The sequence below is a fragment of the Pollachius pollachius genome (assembly GCF_949987615.1).
Source record: "Pollachius pollachius genome assembly, chromosome: 4".
NCBI classification, from domain to species: Eukaryota; Metazoa; Chordata; class Actinopteri; order Gadiformes; family Gadidae; genus Pollachius; species Pollachius pollachius.
The window spans coordinates 34,435,738-34,461,564 of NC_136937.1; the positions used below are offsets into that span (position 1 = coordinate 34,435,738).

Genomic DNA, 25,827 nt, shown 5'->3' on the forward strand with positions numbered 1-25,827 from the left:
AACACAAGACAATGCCTTTCTCCTCACTTTAATAAACATTTAACGTGTTCAATATTCTTGAATTATGAGCCCAAGCACAGTTCTGCTCCTGACCTAATCGAACACCTGTAACAGAACGTGCGTGCGTGCGTGTATAGTTCTATGCAGTGAGAGAGATCAGCCTCTGAACAGCGGCGGACACCGATCGGAGAACGGGGGAAGGCAGTCTCCGAGGCAACACGCGGACCCTGCGGGTCGGGGGTCAGTAGTCGTCGGCGCTCTCCGAAAGTGTCCTCTCCCTCTTCTCCCGGGCGGTGACGAAGTTCAGGAGGTCGATGGCCGTGACCACGCCGAAGACCATCTGCTTCAGGGAGGTGGAGCCGTCCGTCAGGTCTGCGCGCGCACACACACACACACACACACACACACACACACACACACACACACACACACACACACACACACACACACACACACACACACACACACACACACACACACACACACACACACACACACACACACACGTGTTACAGGTCTGCTTGTGTATGAGCAAGGTGCTTGTTTGTGTGTACGCTTGTGTCTGTTTGTGCGCATGTGTCCAGGCCCGCCGCTCCCGGTACGCAGAGTGCGTAGGGCACCAAAAATGATGGTGTGTGTGTGGTAGCGTGCTAGCGTGTGTGGTAGTGCGTGTGTGGTAGTGTGTGTGTGGTAGCGTGCTAGCGTGTGTGGTAGCGTGCTAGCGTGTGTGGTAGTGTGTGTGTGGTAGCGTGCTAGCGTGTGTGTGGTAGTGTGTGTGTGGTAGTGTGTGTGTGGTAGCATGCTAGCGTGTGTGGTAGTGTGTGTGTGTGGTAGTGTGTGTGTGTGTGTGGTAGTGCGTGTGTGGTAGTGTGTGTGTGGTAGCATGCTAGCGTGTGTGGTAGTGTGTGTGTGGTAGTGTGTGTGTGTGTGTGTGTGTGGTAGTGTGTGTGTGTGGTAGTGCGTGTGTGTGGTAGTGTGTGTGTGGTAGCGTGCTAGCGTGTGTGTGTGTGTGTGTGTGGTAGTGTGTGTGTGTGTGTGTGGTAGTGTGTGTGGTAGTGCGTGTGTGGTAGTGTGTGTGTGGTAGCATGCTAGCGTGTGTGGTAGTGTGTGTGTGGTAGTGTGTGTGTGTGTGTGTGTGGTAGTGTGTGTGTGTGTGGTAGTGTGTGTGGTAGTGTGTGTGGTAGTGTGTGTGTGGTAGTGTGTGTGTGTGTGTGTGTGGTAGTGTGTGTGTGTGTGTGTGTGTGGTAGTGTGTGTGTGTGTGGTAGTGTGTGTGTGTGTGTGTGGTAGTGCGTGTGTGTGGTAGTGTGTGTGTGGTAGCATGCTAGCGTGTGTGGTAGTGTGTGTGTGTGTGGTTGTGTGTGTGTGTGTGTGGTAGTGCGTGTGTGGTAGTGTGTGTGTGGTAGCATGCTAGCGTGTGTGGTAGTGTGTGTGTGGTAGTGTGTGTGTGTGTGTGTGTGGTAGTGTGTGTGTGTGTGGTAGTGTGTGTGGTAGTGTGTGTGGTAGTGCGTGTGTGTGGTAGTGTGTGTGTGGTAGCATGCTAGCGTGTGTGGTAGTGTGTGTGTGTGGTAGTGTGTGTGTGGTAGCATGCTAGCGTGTGTGGTAGTGTGTGTGTGGTAGCATGCTAGCGTGTGTGGTAGTGTGTGTGTGGTTGTGTGTGTGTGTGTGGTAGTGTGTGTGTGTGGTAGTGTGTGTGTGTGGTAGTGTGTGTGTGGTAGTGCGTGTGTGGTAGTGTGTGTGTGGTAGCGTGCTAGCGTGTGTGGTAGTGTGTGTGTGGTTGTAGTGTGTGTGTGTGTGTGTGTGTGTGTGTGGTAGTGTGTGTGGTAGTGCGTGTGTGTGGTAGTGCGTGTGTGTTTACACTGGATCTGCTCGTGGACCACCAGGGCGAAGTGGTCCGTCTCCAGGATGCGGGACAGCTTGCCCAGGTTGTCTGTCAGACGGATCTGGGGGGGGGCAGAACATGGGTTTGGATTGATGCAGTGGAGGGGGCTCCCCCGCCTTGCTGGTTCTGGTTCCAGTGGTTCATTGTACGATGTGGTTCACCACTAAGTATTTGTTAAGTTCAATTTGCACAAGTTAATTCACTGTTCTTGTTCCCCCCCCACTAGTGGACTCCTGGTTCACTGGTCCCAGTGCTCCTGGTCCACTGGTCCCAGTGCTCCTGGTCCACTGGTCCCAGTGCCCCTGGTCCACTGGTCCCACTGCTCCCACTGCTCCTGGTCCACTGGTCCCACTGCTCCTGGTCCACTGGTCCCAGTGCTCCTGGTCCACTGGTTCCAGTGCCGCTGGTCCACTGGTCCCAGTGGTCCCAGTGCTCCTGGTCCAGTGGTCCCAGTGCTCCTGGTCCACTGGTCCCAGTGCTCCTGGTCCAGTGGTCTCAGTGCTCCTGGTCCACTGGTCCCAGTGCTCCTGGTCCACTGGTCCCAGTGGTACCAGTGCTCCTGGTCCACTGGTGTACTCTACCTGTTTGAACTGCTTGTAGAGGACCTTGCTGACCGGGTCCGACGGCTTCACCTTCCCCGCCAGCACCGACGCCAGCATGTTGCCCAGGGTTACCATGCCCAGGATCACCCTACACACACACACACACACACACACACACACACACACACACACACACACACACACACACACACACACACACACACACACACACACACACTATTCATTAGACACTAGCGTTAGCAATGCAATGCTAGTAAGGCTATGCTAAACTAGGTTTCGTTTACCAACAGTCACTCAAAGGGTTTTGCTAGCGTTAGCAATGCAATGCTAGTTATGCTATGCTAACTGAGGTTTTGTTTACCAACAGTCACTCCTAGGGTTTTGCTAGCGTTAGCAATGCCATGCTAGTAAGGCTATGTTCACTGAGATTTTCTTTACCAACAATCACTCCTAGGGTTTTGCTAGCATTAGCAGTGCCATGCTAGTTATGCTATGCTAACTGAGGTTTTGTTTACCAACAGTCACTCCTAGGGTTTTGCTAGTGTTTGACCCATCGTCACTCGTACCATGTCACTAACATTGTTGTTGGGATGCTAGCACCGCTACACTGACTGCGGCACGTTTACCAGTGAGTCCCTCATAGGGCTTAGCTAGAGATGCTATAAAGCTAGCCGCGCAAGAGGGGGCGACCCACCCCGATTCGTCCACCACGGGAGCCTGGTCGAAGGCCTTCTCCTTCAGGATCTTGATGGTCTTTTGACAGGTAACCGACGGCAACACAGTGAGGGGGGCGCACAGGTTCAAACCCTGTAGCCTCAGGTTCCACCACCTGTGGGGGGGGGGGGGGGGGGGGGGGGGGTTAGTGTTAGTGGGGACACACACACACTCACCAGGGTTTGGTGATAGTGGGGACACTCACCAGGGTTTGGTGATCATCAGGTCTTCCTCCCTCAGGAAGCCCTTTTGGAGCATCCATTTATCATTGAGGAATTTGGACCTGAAACGAGAAACCAGGATTAGAGAGAGGCCAGGATTAGAGAGAGGCCAGTAGAGTCCAGGTTTAGATAGAGGCCAGGATTAGATAGAGGCCAGTAGAGTCCAGGTTTAGATAGAGGCCAGGATTAGATAGAGGCCAGTAGAGTCCAGGTTTAGATAGAGGCCAGGATTAGAGAGAGGCCAGTAGAGTCCAGGTTTAGATAGAGGCCAGGATTAGAGAGAGGCCAGTAGAGTCCAGGTTTAGATAGAGGCCAGGATTAGATAGGGCTCTGTGTGGGGGAGGTTTTATTGGGGGGGCGGGGTCTGTGTGTGTGGGCGGGGTCTGTGACCTCACATGTAGTTGCGGATGGAGTCCGGCAGGATGACCACACAGCGCTGGCCCTCCTTCAGATCCCGGGCCATCTTCACCGCCGCCGCCATCGCCGTCCCGGAGCTCCCACCTGCAGCACGCCACGGGGTGAACCCAACGCACCCTCAGGGTGAACCCAACGCACCCTCAGGGGGTGAACCCAACGCACCCTCAGGGGGTGAACCCAACGCACCCTCAGGGGGTGAACCCAACGCACCCTACGCACCCTCAGGGGGTGAACCCAACGCACCCTACGCACCCTCAGGGGGTGAACCCAACGCACCCACAGGGTGAACCCAACGCACCCACCGGGTGAACCCAACGCATCCTCAGGGTGAACCCAACGCACCCTCAGGGGGTGAACCCAACGCACCCTCAGGGGGTGAACCCAACGCACCCACAGGGTGAACCCAACGCACCCACAGGGTGAACCCAACGCATCCTCAGGGGGTGAACCCAACGCACCCTCAGGGGGTGAACCCAACGCACCCACAGGGTGAACCCAACGCACCCACAGGGTGAACCCAACGCACCCTCAGGGGGTGAACCCAACGCACCCTCAGGGGGTGAACCCAACGCACCCACAGGGTGAACCCAACGCACCCACAGGGTGAACCCAACGCACCAACAGGGTGAACCCAACGCACCCTCAGGGGGTGAACCCAACGCACCCTCAGGGTGAACCCAACGCACCCTCAGGGGGTGAACCCAACGCACCCTCAGGGTGAACCCAACGCACCCTCAGGGGGTGAACCCAACGCACCCACAGGGTGAACCCAACGCACCCTCAGGGTGAACCCAACGCACCCTCAGGGGGTGAACCCAACGCACCCACAGGGTGAACCCAACGCACCCACAGGGTGAACCCAACGCACCCTCAGGGGGTGAACCCAACGCACCCTCAGGGGGTGAACCCAACGCACCCACAGGGTGAACCCAACGCACCAACAGGGTGAACCCAACGCACCCTCAGGGGGTGAACCCAACGCACCCTCAGGGTGAACCCAACGCACCCACAGGGTGAACCCAACGCACCCTCAGGGGGGTCTAACACAACACGTGGGTAGAACGAACACAACACGGGGTAGAACGAACACAACACGGGGTAGAACTAACACAACACGGGGTAGAACTAACACAACACGGGGGTAGAACTAACACAACACGGGGTAGAACTAACACAACACAGGGTAGAACTAACACAACACGGGGTAGAACTAACACAACACAGGGTAGAACTAACACAACACGGGGTAGAACTAACACAACACGGGGTAGAACTAACACAACACAGGGTAGAACTAACACAGCACGGGGTAGAACTAACACAACACGGGGGTAGAACTAACACAACACGGGGTAGAACTAACACAACACGGGGTAGAACTAACACAACACAGGGTAGAACTAACACAACACGGGGTAGAACTAACACAACACGGGGTAGAACTAACACAACACGGGGGTAATACTAACACAACACGGGGTAGAACTAACACAACACGGGGTAGAACTAACACAACACGGGGTAGAACTAACACAACACGGGGGTAGAACTAACACAACACGGGGTAGAACTAACACAACACGGGGGTAATACTAACACAACACGGGGTAGAACTAACACAACACGGGGTAGAACTAACACAACACAGGGTAGAACTAACACAACACGGGGTAGAACTAACACAACACAGGGTAGAACTAACACAACACGGGGTAGAACTAACACAACACGGGGTAGAACTAACACAACACGGGGTAGAACTAACACAACACGGGGTAGAACTAACACAACACGGGGGTAGAACTAACACAACACAGGGTAGAACTAACACAACACGGGGTAGAACTAACACAACACGGGGGTAGAACTAACACAACACGGGGTAGAACTAACACAACACGGGGGTAGAACTAACACAACACAGGGTAGAACTCACCACACAGAAGCCCCTCCTCCCTGATGAGCAGTCGGGACATGTTGAAGGAGTCTTCATCGTTGGACTTGAACCAGGAGTCCACCACCTGGATCACAGCAGACAGACAGACAGACAGACAGACAGACAGACAGACAGACAGACAGACAGACAGACAGACAGACAGACAGACAGACAGACAGACAGGTCAGGACAGACAGGTCAGGGAAGCCAGACAGATCAGGGCAGGGCAGAACACACAGACAGGTCAAGCCAGACAGCCAGACAGGTCTGGACAGACAGACAGGTCAGACAGATCAGGGCAGAACACGCAGACAGGTTAGGGCAGTCAGACAAGCAGACAGGCAGACAGACAGGTCAGGGAAGATAGCCAGCCAGACAGGTCTGGACGGACGGGTCAGGTCAGGACAGACAGACAGGTCAGGACAGACGGGTCAGGTCAGACAGACGGGTCAGGTCAGACAGACAGGTCTGGACAGACAGACGGGTCAGGTCAGACAGACGGGTCAGGTCAGACAGACGGGTGTTGGGGCTCACGGTCCGGTCCAGCACGGTGGGTATGAAGTCGTATCCGATGCCCTCCACCTCGTACTGGGTCTTATCGGTCCGGTTCAGGTCCTCAGGCTCAGCCAGGATGGAGCCCTCAGGGTCCACGCCCACGATCTACACCAGGGAGACCAGGGGAGAGACCAGGGGAGACCAGTGAGACAGACCAGGGGAGACCAGTGAGACAGACCAGGGGAGACCATGGGAGACAGACCAGGGGAGAGACCAGTGAGACAGACCAGGGGAGACCAGGGAGACAGACCAGGGGAGACCAGGTAAGAGACCAGGTGAGAGACCAAGGAAGACCAGGGGGGACAGACTGGGTGAGAGGAACCGGGTGACAGGGACTGGTTGGGACCAGGTGAGGGACCAGGGGAGGGACCAGGTGAGGGACCAGGGGAGGGGCCAGGGGAGGGACCAGGTGAGGGACCAGGGGAGGGACCAGGTGACAGGGACTGGTTTGGACCAGGTGAAGGCCAGGTGAGGGACCAGGGGAGGGACCGGGTGACAGGGACTGAGTGGGACCAGGGGAGGGACCAGGTGAGGGGCCAGGGGACGGACCAGGTGAGGGGTCAGGTGAGGGACCAGGTGAGAAACTGGGTGACAGGGACTGGTTGGGACCAGGTGAGGGGCCAGGGGAGGGGCCAGGGGAGGGGCCAGGGGAGGGACCAGGTGAGGGACCAGGGGAGGGACCAGGGGAGGGGCCAGGGGAGGGGCCAGGGGAGGGACCAGGGGAGGGACCAGGTGAGGGGCCAGGGGAGGGACCAGGGGAGGGACCAGGGGAGGGACCAGGTGAGGGACCAGGTGAGGGGCCAGGGGAGGGGCCAGGTGAGGGACCAGGGGAGGGACCAGGTGAGGGACCAGGGGAGGGGCCAGGTGAGGGACCAGGTGAGGGACCAGGGGAGGGACCAGGTGAGGGGCCAGGGGAGGGGCCAGGTGAGGGACCAGGGGAGGGACCAGGGGAGGGGCCAGGTGAGGGGCCAGGTGAGGGACCAGGTGAGGGACCAGGGGAGGGACCAGGGGAGGGGCCAGGTGAGGGACCAGGTAAGGGGGAGGCTCACCTTGACGTTGGGGCATCGCTCCTTCAGCTTGCGGGCGACGCCGGTGATGGTGCCTCCCGTCCCTGCTCCCGCGACCAGCATGTCCACCTTACCTGGAGACACACCACTTAACACTTAACCCTTAACACCCTTAACCCCTAACACCTAACCCCTAACCCTTAACCCCTAACCCTTAACACCAACCCTTAACCCTTAACCCCTAACCCCTAACCCCTAACCCCTAACCCTTAACCCCTAACACCTAACCCCTAACCCTTAACCCTTAACCCCTAACCCTTACCACCAACCCCTAACCCTTAACCCCTAACCCCTAACCCTTAACCCCTAACCCCTAACCCTTAACCCCTAACCCCTAACCCTTAACCCCTAACACCTAACCCCTAACCCCTAACCCTTAACCCCTAACCCCTGACACCTAACCCTTAACCCCTAACCCTTAACCCCTAACCCCTAACCCCTAACCCTTAACCCCTAACCCCTAACCCTTAACCCCTAACCCTTAACCCCTAACCCCTAACCCTTAACCCCTAACCCCTAACCCCTAACCCTTAACCCCTAACCCCTAACCCTTAACCCCTAACACCTAACCCTTAACCCCTAACCCCTAACCCTTAACCCTAAACACTCCACACACACTCCTAACCCCCACTACCATCACACTGCCTCAGGATCTCCTCGGCCGTGGTGTCGTAGTGGGCCAGTGGGTTGCTAGGGTTACGGTACTGGTCCAGGATGTGGGAGTTGGGGATCTCGTTCTTCAGGCGCCAGGCCACGCCCACGTGGGACTCGGGGGAGTCGAAGCGGGCGCTGGTCGGCGTGCGGACGATCTCAGCGCCCAGCGCCCGCAGCACGTCCACCTGGGGGACACAGGGACACTCACTGGGGGGACACTGGGAGGACACTGGGAGGACACTGGGACACTCACTGGGGGGACACTGGGGGGACACTGGGACACTCACTGGGGGGACACTGGGGGGACACTGGGACACTCACTGGGGGGACACTGGGGGGACACTGGGAGGACACAGGGACACTCACTGGGGGGACACTGGGGGGACACTGGGACACTCACTGGGGGGACACTGGGGGGACACTGGGAGGACACAGGGACACTCACTGGGGGGACACTGGGGGGACACAGGGACACTCACTGGGGGGACACTGGGGGGACACACTGATACTGGGAGAACACTCTGATACTGGGAGGACACACTGATACTGGGAGGACACACTGATACTGGGAGGACACACTGATACTGGGAGAACACTCTGATACTGGGAGGACACACTGATACTGGGAGAACACTCTGATACTGGGAGGACACACTGATACTGGGAGGACACACTGATACTGGGAGGACACACTGATACTGGGAGAACACTCTGATACTGGGAGGACACTCTGATACTGGGAGGACACACTGATACTGGGAGAACACTCTGATACTGGGAGGACACTCTGATACTGGGAGAACACTCTGATACTGGGAGGACACACTGATACTGGGAGGACACTCCGATACTGGGAGGACACTCCGATACTGGGAGGACAATGTGTGTTATGTCATAGTGACATCGACCATTAGGACGACGGTGGGGGCGTGGCCTACCTTCTCCATGCTCATCTTCTCGGGCATCACGATGATGCAGCGGTACCCCTTCACGGCCGCTGCCAACGCCAGGCCGATGCCTAGCAACCACACAACACCATCATCACTGAGCCCTGGCAACATCATCATCACTGACCCCTAGCAACCACACAACACCATCATCACTGAGCCCTGGCAACATCATCATCACTGACCCCTAGCAACCACACAACACCATCATCACTGAGCCCTGGCAACATCATCATCACTGACCCCTAGCAACATCATCATCACTGACCCCTAGCAACCACACAACAGCATCATCACTGAGCCCTGGCAACATCATCATCACTGACCCCTAGCAACATCATCATCACTGAGCCCTGGCAACATCGTCACTGACCCCTAGCAACATCATCATCACTGACCCCTAGCAACCACACAACACCATCATCACTGATCCCGGGCAACATCATCATCAGTGACCCCTAGCAACCAGACAACACCATCATCACTGACCCCTAGCAACCAGACAACATCATCATCACTGACCCCAAGCAACATCATCATCACTGACCCCTAGCAACCAGACAACATCATCATCACTGACCCCTAGCAACATCATCATCACTGACCCCCAGCAACCAGACAACACCATCAACCCTGACCCCTAGCAACCAGACAGCATCATCATCACTGACCCCTAGCAACATTCGACCTTCCACCAGTCAACTCTCTGTATGCTGAACGCAGCTTGAACCGAGCAGCCAAGATCATCAGGGACACCTCACATCCGAGCCATGATCTGTTCCAACTTCTGACCTCCGGAAGACGCTATAGATCTCTGAAGACTGGAAAGACACGCTTCAACAACAGCTTCTATCCTTCAGCAATTAGACTCCTGAACTTTGCTGTGTGGCAATTCAAGTTTATATACTATTTTAACGTCAACCCAGACCGCTAGCGACCAGACAGCAACATCAGACCTGAGCAGTAGCAACCAGACATAGGGCTGCTTGATTATGGAAAAAGATCATAACCATGATTATTTTGGTCAATATTGAACTCTCGATTATACAAACGATTATTTTTGAGTTTCAGAACATGATGTATTAATTCAGCATGCCTCTCCCCAAAACGCTTTGTAACTGAGAACTTTGAAATTTCGCCTTAAAAAAAATGCACAAAATGGTCAAAAAGAAAATATTGTAATCTAAAATAATGTAACGATATGTATTCAGCTGTTCTTCCGCACTTTCTATAGAACATTTAATAAAAAACATTTAATAAAAAAAAAACTTGATTATATTAGTTTTGAGATCGTTTGACGCTAAAATCGAAATCGAAATTCGATTAATCACCCAGCCCTAACAAGACATTAACCCTGACCCCTAGCAACCAGACAGCATCATCAACACAGAGCCCTAGCAACCAGACAACATCATCAACCCTGACCCCTAGCGACCAGACCACATCAACCCGGCCCCCTAGCTACCAGACAACATCAACCCGGCCCCCTAGCTACCAGACAACATCATCAACCCTGACCCCTAGCGACCAGACCACATCAACCCGGCCCCCTAGCGACCAGAAGCGGTACCTGTGTTTCCGGAGGTGGGCTCGATGATGGTATCCCCGGGTTTGAGGAGTCCCGCCCGCTCTGCGTCCTCGACCATCCGCAGGCTGATCCGGTCCTTCACACTGCCGCCGGCGTTGAAGTACTCACACTTGGCCACTACACACACACACACACACACGTCAGCTGCCGTCTGGGCCCTTCATCGCCATCATCACCACCACCATCATCTTGTCCTGCTCAGAGATCACTCACGCATCTCGCACTTCAGTCCGAACATCTTGGAGATCTTGTTGATGCGGACGAGGGGCGTGTCCCCGATGCGGTCCAGGATGTTGGGCAGGATGTTGGGGCTTGACACTCTGGGGACAGGTTACCATGACGACTCAGTAGTGGAGACCCTCCGACCCCTTAGGGACCCTAACCCTGACATGTTATGGACCCCACCACTCACCCGTTAAGTAAGCTAGGGTAAACTAGCCTTAGGTAAGCTAAGTCTAAGTCTTAAAGTAAGATAGGCTCATGTAAGGTAGGCTAATTTAAGATCGGGTAAGCTAGGCTAATGAAAGCTAGGCTAATGTAAGCTAGGGTAAGCTACGCTAATGTAAGCTAGGCTAATGAAAGCTAGGTTAATGATAGCTAGGCTAATGTAAGCAAGGCTAATGTACGCTAGAATAATGTAAGCTAGACTAATGAAAGCCAGACTAATGAAAGCTATGCTTATGTAAGCTAGGCCAAAGTAAGCTAGGCTAATATAGGCTAGGCTAATGAAAGCTAGGCTCATGTAAACTAGGGTAAGCTAGGGTAATGTAAGCTAGGGTAAGCAAGGCCAATGTAAGCAAGGCTAATGTAAGATAGGCTACTGCAAGCTAGGCGTGCACCGGGCCTCACCTCTGCGGGTGCGTGTGGGGGGAGTCGAGGTCAGACCCCCCGAGCCGCCAGGTGCATCGGGAGGGGAGGTCCGGGCGGATCCACTTCCTGTCCGCCGCGGGGGGGCCGGCGTCGAGGGGCAGGTCCGCTTCGCCGGGCGCCGCGTGCACCGCGAAGGACACCTGCAGCTTGCCGTCTCCGTTGGCGACCATCTTGGCGGCGTGAGGACACCCGGATGCCTTGGCGGCGGCGGCGGAGTCTTTGGAGGCGGGGACAGCGGGCATGGCTCCCCTGGAGAGGACACGCCCTCGTCAACATGAGCTACATGGAACCGAGAACCTTTCGTCCGCAAAGACCCAAAACGACCACGGCCCGTTAATAGTACACAGCAGAACACACCACTAGAGAATCAAACATCCCGTCGATCCACTGATTCACTAGGAGGCCGGCCCCATAGCGGGCTGCATTGATCCACTTTGTGTGTTGCGCGCCACCTGGAGGAGCGATGGAGTAGCGACAGAAAATAGCAATATATCTGAAGGGTGTCTAACTCTTCATGAGTAAAGCATAAAAACGCATAATAAAATAAAAATATTCCGCCCTAGTGTCTCTCACGCAGATGGGCATCGACACATGGCAGCATCGTGTTTGGTTCCAACCCACGTGCACAACAGGAGGGCGTGGCTCTCACTAGAGGACGTGTCTTAACACACTCCTGTTAATAATCTCCTGGTTGGTAAACACAGGGGTCGCTATAGCCACGAGGGCCGGGGGGTGGAGGAGGGGCTGCCCCTGCCGTGGGAAACTGATCCTCGTAGTTCCCAAGCACTGGCCTCAAAAGGAGGTCGACCTCTGAGACCAAAATAGGATCTAAGAGAAGTTCACCAGCCCACCAAGACTTCACCGTCACCCACAGGTGAAGAGATGTATGTCTTACGGCACTTAAACACAGTACTTAGCATGTAGTAGCGTCTTATCCTAGCTGCCTCTGTTGTGTAGGGGGAATGGGTTAACCCGGTGGTTCTGTGAACATCCTTACTGTACCCACAGAGATATATTGCTGTTTCTCTTCTTCTGACAAATGGACTTTGTAAGTGTATTGTAAGTTCCTTTGTATAAAAGAGTGCTAAATTCCCTAAAGGTTAACGCAAAAAACGAATCAAAAATCTACACACACACACACACACACACACACCCTCAACAGCGCCACCTTCCGTTGAGAGACATGCATGCGATGTATTTTTGGAATCACATCGTAATAGAAGTTAAATAAGTAAAGTAGGTCCTTTGAGAGCGTGTCTAATCGGATGGTAGGGAAAGGATGACAGCAGAGCGGGTCAGAAAAGACCCGCCGCGCCCTCCCCTCGTCAGAGCGTCAGAGGACCGCTGGGGAGCAGCCGGACGCCCCGCTGGCTAGAAGAGCGTCTGAGGACCCCCACCAGGACCTCGACTGTTGGGTCGCTGGACACAGAGGTACCCCGATACGACTCACCAAGGGTCCCGCAGGAGGGGGACCGGCTCACCGAAGGTCCCGGGACTGAACACGTGGTCCTTGTTGTGAAAACAACGTGTCGGTGACAACTTACCAAACGAGTCAAAGTTTGAAAGTGTCCGGAGTAACAGGGCGGGCCTGGAGCGGTTCGGTAGAGGACCGGGTCTGGGTTGGTAGAGGGACGGGGGTCGGGAGGCTTTGGATCGTCGAGTTGTCCGGCGGCAGCTGAATGTTTGCAGAGTTTTTATGATTGGGCTCTCATTGGCTAATGCTGGGGCGGAATTCTTGTCCTTCTCCGCCAATAAGAGAAGAGGATTGGAGGGATCGCGCTGTGTGTGGACACGTGTGTAAATATCAACACGCGTTCAAACAAGTCGGTCGTACAATATGAAAAATAGAAAACACCTTCAAAATAAAGTACTTATGGAAATCAAATGACCCCACAAAGTGATGTTCTCATCCCTAACTTCAGGTAGAAACTTATTCCAAATAGTGGAAAAGTACTGGTGACTCCTGGTATCCACCCACCCACCCACACGGGCTGCATTCCATTAGTCATGGAACTATTACACATATAAATATAAAATAACTATATATAAAAGTATTTTACATAAATATTTACATATTTCTATGTAAGATCGGTAGGACTCTACGGGAGCCTGTTGACGTCAACCCGGTCCGTCGCTCCAGAGTTGGCGCGTCCCCGCTAGACGCCCCGCCCACTCGGCCTTTAGGCTCCCGGGAGCAAATGAACGGCAGAGAACGAACACTTCGTACCAGCTCAGCAATCAGCCAAACTCGGTAAAGAGTAACAAATTGTTTTTATTGCAAAAAAAAAAACTAATAACAAAAAGAGGAAACGACACAAGCTGGTCCTTAAAAAAAAGAAAACGAATCACAAAACATTTTCAACGTTTAATACACCTCCCGGGCGGGGGCGGGGCTGGGCTGGAGGGGGCGTGGTTAGAATCTCCCGGAGCGTTCCCGGTCTCTGGAGCGCCGCCGCTCGCGGTCACGGCCGCCGTCGCGCCCGCCATCACGGCCTCCGTCACGCCCGCCTTCCCGCCCGCCTCCACCACCTCCACCGCCGCCGCCGCCGCCGCCACGACCGCGCTCCTTGGAGCGGGAACGCCGCTCACGGGATCGCGAGCGGTGCCTGGGGAGGGAGCAGGGTCAGAGGTCAGAGGTTAGTACACAGGAACCTTTCTAGGGGCCTCTATGAATTCTTTTTTGCATAGGAAATTTCCTTTCCTAACGAGATGACCCGGAAGTGCTGGGAAGAAAGGTGGTTCGAATTCTAAAAATGCTTAGGAAAGGAGCTTCGCTGCTTCCTTTAACCCTCCTTTAGCCTAGGTTACTCCTGAGCATCCTTTACGAAAGGAAAGGAGATATTGGTATCCCATAATCCTTTACGGTGGCAATATTTAAAGCAACAGGCCACCAACGAAGTGTACCGACTCTACGTAAAGACGCATGAGACACGGGAAAGCAGAAGAAGAGAAGAGGAGAGAAGACAATTGATAATAATGGATACCAATTCCAGATCATATTAATTGAATCTAAATTAATTTAAACTAATTCATTTATTTCTGGTTATTAGGCACACAATATACACCGCAAGAAAATAAAATGCCAACTTCAGCTTTAAAAAACACTACTGGGGGCAGTTAATTTCAACATCAATATAAATTTTGCCTCTTTTTTTTTGAACATTTGAATTGGGATTCAAGTGGCCCAAAATATTCCCATTGGCCAAGTCCGACCTAAGTGATTCTCACTGTTGGCGACAACCTGACTGAAATCAATAAGAAGACAAGAACGCATGGATCGAGAGAGCACTTTTTGTAGTCCAACTTCGGGAAACAGTGGTTCTGTGCTAGCGACGCTAGAGGTCAGCAATACCCGCCGTCGCGCAAGGACGGCGGTTAGGAAGAGTGGAGTCGAATTCATTTTAGACAGCGCTGTCTTTTCCTATGTTCGAAAGGAAGCACCTTTTCATCTCTCCTTGACCCGATGACGTTCTCCACAAAGGTAAAGGAGGCATAAAGGTTAGGAGATTTGACTATTAGTAGAGGCCCTAGACATCTAAAGACAGTGGCGTAAATATCCACAGTGCAACCGGTGCACTGCACCGGGGCCCAGACGGTGTCAGGGGGGCACAAAATAGATCACATCACCATGATATTACGCCACTGTCTAAAGACATGGATGTAGAGGCCTTCACACGGCCAGTCTTTAGCTTCTAGACATCTAAAGACATGGATCTAGAGTCACTTCCTGCTGTGGGCGGGACTTCCTCCTGGGGAGCGTTACCGTTTCCTGCGGCGTCCGTACAGCTCCCTCCTCAGCTCTCTGGAGATTGGCTTCAGGTGCATGAAGTTACAGAAGCCCCCCCGCGTACACTCCCTGTAACACAAGACACAGGCCAGAGGGTGAGACGGGCGGGAGGGGGAGACAGTTTGGAAGTTGAGACAGGCGGAGGAGGGGGGGGTGAGACAGGTTGGAAGTTGAGGCAGGCGGGGGGGGAGAGGGTGAGACAGGCGGTCTTACCCCATCTCGTACTGGCGGCAGCAGGCCTCTCTGAAGTCGGTGACGGGGGACAGCTCTGCGTGGACGGCCTGGGCGTTGAACCAGCGGTTGTTCAGGTCCATCACCGCCTTCTCCGCATCCTCCTCCCGCCGGAACTACACACAGGGCACAGCGGGGACACGCGTTACACACAAGGGGACACACACCAAGCACACACACAGCAAGGACACACCTCTTGTTGTTCCCCCTTTTTTTTTAAGCCTTAATTTAAATGTGTGTAGAGTTGGTCAGTAGTTAAAGACAATCTGCTGCTATATTTACAAAGGGCCACATGAAACACAACGTGATAGAGGTGCCAAAAAACTATGTTTGGTACTGCCATTTTTTTTTTTTGGTAATGGTTCATGCGTGCAATGAAAATTACATTTCGTTAGAAAAAAATCGTGGCAGAGAATCGTGATATAAATTCTAAGCTACAAAACCGTGATTCATATTTTTCCCCGAATCGTGCAGGCCTACTATGTATACACTTCATATAGCTCAACGCATGTTATACACTTCATATAGCTCAACACAACATGTTATACACTTCATATAGCTCAACGCATGTTATACACTTCATATAGCTCAACACAACATTTTATACACTTCATATAGCTCAACACAACATGTTATACACTTCATATAGCTCAACACAACATGTTATACACTTCATATAGCTCAACACATGTTATACACTTCATATAGCTCAACACAACATGTTATACACTTCATATAGCTCAACACAACATGTTATACACTTCATATAGCTCAACACAACATGTTATACACTTCATATAGCTCAACACAACATGTTATACCCTTCCCACAGCTCAACACATGTTATACCCTTCCTACAGCTCGACACGTTATACCCTTCCTACAGCTCGACACATGTTATACCCTTCCCACAGCTCGACACATGTTATACCCTTCCCACAGCTCGACACATGTTATACCCTTCCCACAGCTCAACACATGTTATACCCTTCCCACAGCTCGACACATGTTATACCCTTCCCACAGCTCGACACATGTTATACCCTTCCCACAGCTCAACACATGTTATACCCTTCCCACAGCTCGACACATGTTATACCCTTCCCACAGCTCGACACATGTTATACCCTTCCCACAGCTCAACACATGTTATACCCTTCCCACAGCTCAACACATGTTATATCTTTCCCACAGCTCAAGGCTATACGGACCTTGACGTAGACGTTGCCCACCAGGTGGTCTCCGAGGTTGTCACACACGTTCATCTCCTCCACCTCTCCGTACTTCTCCTCCATCTCAGCAAACACCTCCTGGAGAGAGAGGGGGAGCCACGAGGAGTCAGCGCGGTGCCGTCATCACGGGGAGATACTGACCAACAAAGACAGACGGCACCCACCTCGAAGAACTGGTCATAGTGCTCCTGCATCTCCACGTCGCTGACCGCACCTGGGGGCGGGACCAGAGCTGGTGAACACACCCCTTTAGACACACTCACTTCCTGCGGCCCTTTAAGCTAACTGGTTATGGTGGGCGGGACCAGAGCTGGTGAACACACCCCTTTAGACACACTCACTTCCTGCGGCCCTTTAAGCTAACTGGTTAAGGTGGGCGGGACCAGAGCTGGTGAACACACCCCTTTAGACACACTCACTTCCTGCGGCCCTTTAAGCTAACTGGTTAAGGTGGGCGGGACCAGAGCTGGTGAACACATCCCTTTAGACACACTCACTTCCTGTTCGACACTGGGGGCTGGCCTAGAGCTGGTGAACCCTCCCACTTCATTACCAACCAGTAGCAGAAGCAGACCAGCAGTTCCTGAGCCGTGGGGGGGGGGAGGAGACTTACAGTGCAGGCCGTCAGCAGACTGGGCCGAGTTCTGAGGGTTCCGGTAAATGTTCAACAGGGCTATGGTCTGAAAGACAAAAGGCACACGTGAGCCACAGCAGGAGGGAGTACTGGTGGTACGTTAGGCTGAGGCTTAGGACTGGACCACTCCTAGGACTGGCCCAGGACCAGGCCTAACACCAGGCCTGGTTCTAAGCATGTCTGTTTGTGTGGAGGTGTGTGTATGCACAGGTGTGTGTATGTGTGTGTGTGTGTGTGTTTGTGTGTGTAGAGGTGTATGTATGTGTGTGTGTAGATGTGTGTGTGTGTGTAGAGGTGTGTGTGTGTGTAGAGGTGTGTGTGTGTGTGTAGAGGTGTGTGTGTGTAAGTGTGTAGAGGTGTGTGTGTGTGTATGTGTGTGTGTGTGTGTAGAGGTGTGTGTGTGTGTAGAGGTGTGTGTGTGTGTAGAGGTGTGTGTGTGTGTGTAGAGGTGTGTGTGCAGAGGTGTGTGTGTGTGTGTGTGTGTGTGTGTGTAGAGGTGTGTGTGTGTGCAGAGGTGTGTGTGTGTGTAGAGGTGTGTGTGTAGAGGTGTGTGTGTGTAGAGGTGTGTGTAAGTGTGTAGAGGTGTGTGTGTGTAGAGGTGTGTGTGTGAAGAGGTGTGTGTGTAGAGGTGTGTTGGTGTGTGTAGAGGTGTGTGTGTGTGTGTGTGTGTCGGTGTGTGTGTGTGTGTGTAGAGGTGTGTGTGTGTGTGTGTCGGTGTGTGCAGAGGTGTGTGTGTGTGTCGGTGTGTACCTGGCTGAAGGTGGGTTTGTTGTGGAGTCTGGAGCAGCGGTCCCCATGTCTACACGCTCCGATCTTAAAGTAGAACGAACAATTCACCCTAGAAAAAGAACACTGCATGAGGAGGGCTGCTTCAACCCCAGAGACACAACATGGCGACGGAAAACACGAGAATAATCGAGATGGGACAAAAGTTACAACGCAAAGCAAAATCAGACAAAAAGTTCATCACCTCAATGTCGACTCAAATAAAGAGTGTCCATTTACGACCACTCTACCCGTGCAGTGTGTGCGTCATAAAGACTGAAGCAGCCCCCGCCCCCCCCCTCCCCCCCCCCCCGGGCCGTGTTCTGCTGCCCCCCGCCGGGCCGCACGACGCCCCCCGCCGGGCCATACTACACCCCCCGGCGGCCACCGGGCCGCACTACGCCCCCCGGCGGCCATGGGCCGAACTGGACCCCAGCACTGGACCCGGTTAGCCATCAAGCTAATAGAGGCGGGAGGCTCTACGCATTACGCGGGAATCGAATCCGAATTAAAAATCAGAACCCAGCAGAACGCAGACGCTGATGACCCGGAGACGGACGGGCGGACCGGGAGAGCGCGGAGCCGCCGGCCCTTCATGCGGTTCATTCAGCGCGTTAGCCCGCTAGGCTAGGTTAGCCCGCTAGGCTAGGCTAGCCCCGCAGCAGCGCTGCACCGGAGACCAAGCGCAGCCCCGCGGCCGCGGGCTTGCTCTGGGTCTCCGGTGGAGCGCTGCTGCGGGGCTGCCGTGGGCCGGGCACCGGGTGGGCTGCAGCGGACCCCCATATTCACATTAAAACACTTAAATACAACTTACTTGTCTTTCTCTGTCCCGAAAATGGACGCCAGGTATTCCGCCATTTTCCTCTCGTTGGGGGGGCGGGGCGTGGTGTTACGTCATATGTATGCGACAAGCCTTGTGCGGCGCGGTTATAAAAATAGGAAAATAAATATATATACAATTTTATATTTAGTGTATATATATATGATTTTATATATTTATCTTTTTAAACGTTACCCTGACAGATAATTAATTACACAAACACGTTTGACGAAAAGGAAAAAAGAAAAGGGTATAGCATACGGTCCCGTCATTTCCCGTGCATGAGCGGTATCCCCACGGTGACGCAGCCAGGCTTGTGACGCCCCTCCCACTTTGAGCTGTGGGGGGGGGGGGTATAAATCTATTTAATAATAGCAATCAATAACAATTAATATAACACAAGGTGACACACACACACACATAGACACACACACACACACACACACACACACACACACACACACACACACACACACACACACACACACACATAGACACACCAAACTGTTGGAAGGGGAAGTACTTGAGGAACCGAGAGAGAGAGAGAGAGAGAGACAAAGACAGAGAGAGAGAGAGACAGAGAGACAGAGAGAGAGTGAGAGAGAGAGAGAGAGACAGAGACTGAGAGAGAGAGAGAGAGAGAGAGAGAGAGAGAGAGAGAGAGAGAGAGAGAGGGAGAGAGAGAGAGACATTAAGGGCTATACAAATTTAATTGAAATTGAGAGAGAGACACAGAGACGCAGAAAGAGACAGACAGTGAGAGAGTGAGACAGTGAGAGAGTAGGAGGAAGCAGAAGAGATCTCACGTTAGTTTTCTCAAGCTGTCTGGTCTGAGGAGAGGGTCTGGGGGGTCTGGTCTGGGGGGTCTGGTCTGGGGGGTCTGGTCTGAGGGGTCTGGTCTGGGGGTCTGGTCTGAGGAGAGGGTCTGGTCTGAGGGGTCTGGTCTGGGGGGTCTGGTCTGGGGGGTCTGGTCTGGGGGGTCTGGTCTGGGGGGTCTGTCTCAGGAGCCACCATGAGGTCCAGCACATGGCTCCTCCCCCTGGTCCTTCTCAGCTCTTCAACCAGCGGTAGGTTGACCCTCCACACTGGTTCTGCTCTCTGCTGGTTCTGCTCTCTGCTGGTTCTCCTCTCTGCTGGTTCTGCTCTCTGCTGGTTCTCCTCTCTGCTGGTTCTGCTCTCTGCTGGTTCTGCTCTCTGCTGGTTCTGCTCTCTGCTGGTTCTGCTCTCTGCTGGTTCTCCTCTCTGCTGGTTCTGCTCTCTGCTGGTTCTGCTCTCTGCTGGTTCTGCTCTCTGCTGGTTCTGCTCTCAGCTGGTTCTGCTCTCTGCTGGTTCTGCTCTCTGCTGGTTCTCCTCTCTGCTGGTTCTGCTCGGTTTCATTTGTTGAGTGGAATTCCGTTCAGGCTCATTCTATCAGCTGAATTCTGTGCTGTGGATTTCCGTCCCGTTGAATTCTTTCATATTAATTCTGTTCAGTTTAATTCACTTGGTTTAATTGTTTTAGTTGAATTCGATTCAGTATAATTCTTTCAGTTTAATTTTGTGTAGTTTAATCCAGTTTTGTTGAATTAATTTCAGTTCAATGGTTTCAGTTTAATCGTGTCACTTAGTGTTCAGTTAAGTGTTTCGGTTTCATGCTGTTATTCCTCTGCCGTGCATTGCCTTTGCAGTTGTGTTGTAATGTTCATTTAATATATGAATCTGGGAAATGGTGCAGCCATGATATTAACATTAGACACCATTAGTGTTCCTTGTTATTTATTAAGCATACATACTGTGCATACATTACATTTTTATCTAATCTTTTTTATAGCAGAACTGATCCAGCAGTCCTACTGGGTTATAGAACCTCTGGTCCAGCTGTCCTACTGGGTTATAGAACCTCTGGTCCAGCAGCCCTACTGGGATACAGAACCTCTGGTCCAGCAGTCCTACTGGGTTACAGAACCTCTGGTCCAGCAGTCCTACTGGGTTATAGAACCTCTGGTCCAGCAGTCCTACTGGGTTATAGAACCTCTGGTCCAGTAGTCCTACTGGGTTATAGAACCTCTGGTCCAGCAGTGCTACTGGGTTATAGAACCTCTGGTCCAGCAGTCCTACTGGGAGACGCCGCCCACACAGAGCTCCTCTCCTCTGTTTCTCCATGCAGGTGCGAGCGGAGACTGTTCAGAGGACATTAAAATTCGCCGCAACCAGATGATGGTGGCTCAGGAGGGAGAGCATCTGGAGGTCGAGTGTCCCATCAGCTTCTGTTCAGAACTACCGCCCCGTGTCTCATGGATCAAATCCACAAACCGGTCGGACAAAGACAATCCCGCGTCCGAGTTGGAGAGCAGGTGGGAGGGTCTGTCAAAGAGCTCCGGTGTCTCCTTCCTCACCTTCACTCACCTGCTCCTCAACCACTCTGGGGAATACAGATGTGAAACCAACTTCACCAAAGGCCATTACATCAACATCACTGTTACAGGTTCAGACACATGCATGCACACACACACACACACACACACACACACACACACACACACACACACACACACACACACACACACACACGCACACGCACACGCACACACACACACACACACACCACACATACATACACACATGCGCAAACACGCACACATGCGCAAACACGCACACACGCACACACACATATATAAACACTTCTTCATTTGTGGATTTATAATGCTCTTGTTCTGCAGGAAGTGCAGAGGTTTCTGTTGAAGAAAACATCGGTACGTTGAAGGGCTTGTATCCTACTTTACTCATACTGCAGTGCATTTACCAACCCAGTCTCAGGGAAATACGTGACACTGTCACGTCATTTAATCTATTCATTCGTGATCTGGGACACGTAATTTCAAAATTTTCGTGCCAAAAAGCACCAAAAATTCTATGATTTCTCAGAATCAGAGGTGAAAGTAGAAATGGGTGGCCAAAAGCTGTCATATAGTTGGTTATCACAGGCAATTTTTCTGTGTTTGTGTTGAAAAATCTTGAAACAAATGAGAAAAATAAACAATAAATTATCTGTAGGCCTACAGAGCTCCTTAAGGGACATTAGGGAGAATGCTTCCGGACAGAACATTAGTTCGAAAGTCGTGCTTAGTGACACGAGAAATACTTCTAATTGAAATACATGAGTTTGAAATGTGTGCTTTTTGGCACGAAAAAATTGTAATTACGTGTCCCAGATCACGAATGAATAGATTAAATGACGTGACGTGACAGTGTCACGTTTTTCCGTGGGAGTGGGTTTGCATTTACTACAGTGCAACATCTACAGTACAACAACATTAACTACAGTACAACATCTACTACAGCACAACATCTACTACAGTACAACATCTACTACAGCACAACATCTACTACAGTACAACATCTACTACAGTACAATATTAATTACAGTACAACATCTACTACAGTACAATCCCATCTACTACAGTACAACATCTATTAAAGTACAACATTACCTACAGTACAATCTAATTTACTACGGTATCATCTCATTGATTACAGTATCATCAGGGGAGGCATGTAGCTCAGGGGTTAAAGCTGGTTGGCCGGTAACCCCAAGGTTGCTGGTTCGATCCCAGTGTCGTGGTGTCCCTGAGTGATATATGCAGTCCATTTACCATCTCATTGATAACGGTATCATCTCGCTGACTACGGTATCATCTCGCTGACTACGGTATCATCTCGTTGTTTATGGTATCATCTCGTTGTTTATGGTATCATCTCGTTGGTTACGGTATCGTCTCGTTGGTTACGGTATCATCTCGTTGATTACGGTATCATCTCGCTGACTACGGTATCACCTCATTGATTACGGTATCATCTCGCTGACTACGGTATCACCTCATTGATTACGGTATCATCTCATTGGTTACGGTATCATCTCATTGATTATGGTATCACCTCATTGATTACGGTAACATCTCATTGATTATGGTATCAACTCATTGGTTACGGTATCACCTCATTGATTACGGTATCATCTCATTGATTATAGTATCATCTCATTGGTTGCGGTACCACCTCATTGATTATGGTATCATCTCATTGGTTACGGTATCACCTCATTGATAACGGTATCATCTCATTGATTATGGTATAATCTCATTGATTATGGTATAATCTCATTGATAACGGTATCATCTCATTGATTATGGTATCATCTCATTGATAACGGTATCATCTCATTGGTTACGGTATCACCTCATTGGTTACGGTATCACCTCATTGATTATGGTATCATCTCGTTGACTGTTTCCAGACCGGCGTGCAGAGCGCTGGGGTCTCGACCAGCTCCAGCCCTACCTGTGGGCCACGGCGGGGGTCCTCCTGTGTGTGGTGGTGGTGGTCTCTCTGTCAGTTGTGTCCCTGCAGTGCTGCCCAGGTCAGAGCATCGCCCCACACTGCTGTGTAGACGTCAGACTTAACGTTAAACTGACGACACTCTGTTCTTTATGCAGGAGACCCCAGAAGGACGACGGAGTATCAGGTAAGAGCAGAGAGCTGCTGTCATAAGAGGGATGGATGGTCCACGACAAAGGACTGTAGCTGTGATAGAGGACAGACTGTGATAGACAGACTGTAGCTGTGATAGAGGACAGACTGTGATAGACAGACTGTAGCTCTGATAGAGGACAGACTGTGAGAGACAGACTGTAGCTGTGATAGATGACAGACTGTGAGAGACAGACTGTAGCTGTGATAGAGGACAGACTGTAGCTGTGATAGAGGACAGACTGTAGCTGTGATAGAGGACAGACTGTGATAGACAGACTGTAGCTGTGATAGAGGACAGACTGTGATAGACAGACTGTAGCTGTGATAGAGGACAGACTGTGATAGACAGACTGTAGCTGTGATAGAGGACAGACTGTGATAGACAGACTGTAGCTGTGATAGAGGACAGACTGTGAGAGACAGACTGTAGCTGTGATAGAGGACAGACTGTGAGAGACAGACTGTAGCTCTGATAGAGGACAGACTATGAGAGACAGACTGTAGCTGTGATAGATGACAGACTGTGAGAGACAGACTGTAGCTGTGATAGAGGACAGACTGTAGCTGTGATAGAGGACAGACTGTAGCTGTGATAGAGGACAGACTGTAGCTGTAAAAGAGGACAGACTGTGAGAGAGGACAGACTGTAGCTGTGATAGAGGACAGACTGTAGCAGTGATAGAGGACAGACTGTGAGAGACAGACTGTAGCTGTGATAAAGAGAGACTAGCTGTGATAGAGGACAGACTGTGATAAAGGACAGACTGTAGCTGTGATAGAGGACAGACTGTAGCTGTGATAGAGGACAGACTGTAGCTGTGATAGAGGACAGACTGTAGCTGTGATAGAGGACAGACTGTGATAGAGGAAAGACTATAGCTGTGATAGAGGACAGACTGTAGCTGTGATGAAGGACAGACTGTAGCTGTGATAGAGGAAAGCGTGTCATGTGATCAGGACAGCGTGTCAGGTGATCAGGACAGCGTGTCATGTGATCAGGACAGCGTGTCAGGTGATCAGGACAGCGTGTCATGTGATAAGGAAAGCTTGTCATGTGATTGTTGACAGAACACAGTGGTGCCGATGACTCAGCATCCATCAGCGCACTCTAACCCTGGACAAGCCCCTCCCAGTGACACGCCCCTCTCCATCGCACGCCCCCGTCGCCCCGCCCAGAGCCTCTCCACGGCCAACCGGACGTCTCAGCATGGCCGTCTCTATGGCAACCAAGGGGAGGAGGAGGAGGAGGAGTCTATTTGGTACGCGGCCCTGAATCATGATGTGATGCCGGTGGCTCCCAGAGTGCGCCGTAGAGATAGCTTGCAGGACACGGAGTACGCAGCCATCCGCGTAGCGTAGCGCTGGAGCTAGCACAGGGATCATCACTGGGCTATCTTATGAGTTAACTGATTAGCCTAACCTCCTAGCTAATCCACGAGCTAAACGATTCGCTAAACCGTTAGCTTACACATTAGCCAACCTATGAGCTAAAAGATTAGCTTACTTATGAGGTAATGGAGGAATTCAGTGATGAGCTAAACTTTGAGATAACACATTAATTAACCTATTAGACAGCTGACTAGATGAATGATCATCTAACCTATGAGCTCACTGATTAACTAACCGATTAGTTAATCACTAGTTTACCTATGAGCTCACTGATTAACTATACTGTGGACCAGTCAACACCACTGAAATCACAACACATACATAAACCACATCTTTGCGCTGTTTCTGTTAAAATGATTAATGTAACAATATAAATGCACACTGAAACCATAACTCATAAATAAATAAAAATAAATGGGTGTGAAAGATGTTCACAACCCTTTGGCCTTCATGTTGGTATTTATCTTATATTATCATCTGAATAAGTTCTACTTTCCAGTTTGTAACCATTGCCTTGACTCCATTGTGCAGTGCAATATGTGTGTGTATATATATATATATATATATATATATATATATATATATATATATATATATATAAATAACAATAGTATGTATGGCATGTAAAAGATTATAACGTATGTCAATGATTATTCACATGTTAATGAATACTCAACATGTAATTTAGTTGATTATAATGTACATATATAATAATTAACGTGGATAATTTGCGCGATAATATATGTAAATAAATAAATGATTGTATATGTAAATTATTTAAATATCTACATTCAAGCTATACTAACTATTGTATATGAATATGATACATTATTAATATATGTTTAAATAATTACGACAAATCAATTAATACCATATATGTGAATGATAACAATATGTAAATGAATACTGTACATATAAATTAACACTATGTAATTATATTTTTAACATACGTGTAGGTTATTAACATGTATTATTATGATATATAATGATGACTATATCTAAAATGATTATGATGTATTGTTCAGCATCTTTGTAATTGTATGTTTAA

General features: G+C 51.1%; 3 protein-coding genes across 4 annotated transcripts; 1 reads left to right on the forward strand and 2 right to left on the reverse strand.

Annotated features, from left to right (window-relative positions):
- Nucleotides 1-27: 27 nt before the first annotated feature.
- Nucleotides 28-13,094, reverse strand: LOC307074475 (cystathionine beta-synthase-like). The gene is made up of 15 exons (XM_079734639.1): nt 12,957-13,094; nt 11,392-11,661; nt 10,756-10,862; nt 10,525-10,659; nt 8,946-9,025; nt 7,988-8,192; nt 7,336-7,427; nt 6,266-6,391; nt 5,732-5,816; nt 3,774-3,879; nt 3,363-3,440; nt 3,138-3,272; nt 2,462-2,570; nt 1,857-1,941; nt 28-372 (listed from the first exon to the last, which is right to left on the reverse strand). Exons 2-15 carry the CDS (start codon nt 11,652-11,654, stop codon nt 242-244), a joined length of 1,737 nt encoding a protein of 578 aa, XP_079590765.1. The 5' UTR covers nt 11,655-11,661; nt 12,957-13,094; the 3' UTR covers nt 28-241.
- A 576-nt stretch (nt 13,095-13,670) lies between these two features.
- On the reverse strand, nt 13,671-18,957 carry LOC307074443 (splicing factor U2AF 35 kDa subunit-like). The gene is made up of 8 exons (XM_079734605.1): nt 18,876-18,957; nt 18,047-18,134; nt 17,276-17,342; nt 16,827-16,876; nt 16,642-16,740; nt 15,413-15,546; nt 15,176-15,268; nt 13,671-14,018 (listed from the first exon to the last, which is right to left on the reverse strand). The coding sequence occupies exons 1-8, from the start codon at nt 18,917-18,919 to the stop codon at nt 13,826-13,828; spliced, it is 768 nt and encodes a 255-aa protein (XP_079590731.1). The 5' UTR covers nt 18,920-18,957; the 3' UTR covers nt 13,671-13,825.
- A 911-nt stretch (nt 18,958-19,868) lies between these two features.
- On the forward strand, nt 19,869-25,336 carry btla (B and T lymphocyte associated). Of its 2 annotated transcripts, XM_079734968.1 has the most exons (6): nt 19,869-19,948; nt 21,028-21,345; nt 21,581-21,613; nt 23,155-23,277; nt 23,354-23,382; nt 24,459-25,336. In XM_079734968.1, exons 1-6 carry the CDS (start codon nt 19,894-19,896, stop codon nt 24,747-24,749), a joined length of 849 nt encoding a protein of 282 aa, XP_079591094.1. In that variant the 5' UTR covers nt 19,869-19,893; the 3' UTR covers nt 24,750-25,336. The 2 variants fall into 2 exon arrangements, with proteins under 2 accessions (XP_079591094.1, XP_079591095.1); XM_079734969.1 differs by lacking the exon at nt 21,581-21,613.
- Nucleotides 25,337-25,827: the final 491 nt, after the last annotated feature.

Coding starts and splice junctions, on each gene's coding strand:
- LOC307074475 (XM_079734639.1), bottom strand. CDS start 11,654: ATGCCCGCTGTCCCCGCCTCCAAAGACTCCGCCGCCGCCGCCAAGGCA. Junction 7,428..7,987: donor GATCCTGAGGCAGTGTGATG/GTAGTGGGGGTT, acceptor GTGTGTCTCCAG/GTAAGGTGGACATGCTGGTC. Junction 3,441..3,773: donor GACTCCATCCGCAACTACAT/GTGAGGTCACAG, acceptor TTCTCGTTTCAG/GTCCAAATTCCTCAATGATA.
- LOC307074443 (XM_079734605.1), bottom strand. CDS start 18,919: ATGGCGGAATACCTGGCGTCCATTTTCGGGACAGAGAAAGACAA. Junction 17,343..18,046: donor ACAAACCCACCTTCAGCCAG/GTACACACCGAC, acceptor TTTGTCTTTCAG/ACCATAGCCCTGTTGAACAT. Junction 16,877..17,275: donor GTCTGCTGACGGCCTGCACT/GTAAGTCTCCTC, acceptor TCCCGCCCCCAG/GTGCGGTCAGCGACGTGGAG.
- btla (XM_079734968.1), top strand. CDS start 19,894: ATGAGGTCCAGCACATGGCTCCTCCCCCTGGTCCTTCTCAGCTCTTCA. Junction 21,346..21,580: donor CATCAACATCACTGTTACAG/GTTCAGACACAT, acceptor CTTGTTCTGCAG/GAAGTGCAGAGGTTTCTGTT. Junction 23,383..24,458: donor GAAGGACGACGGAGTATCAG/GTAAGAGCAGAG, acceptor GATTGTTGACAG/AACACAGTGGTGCCGATGAC.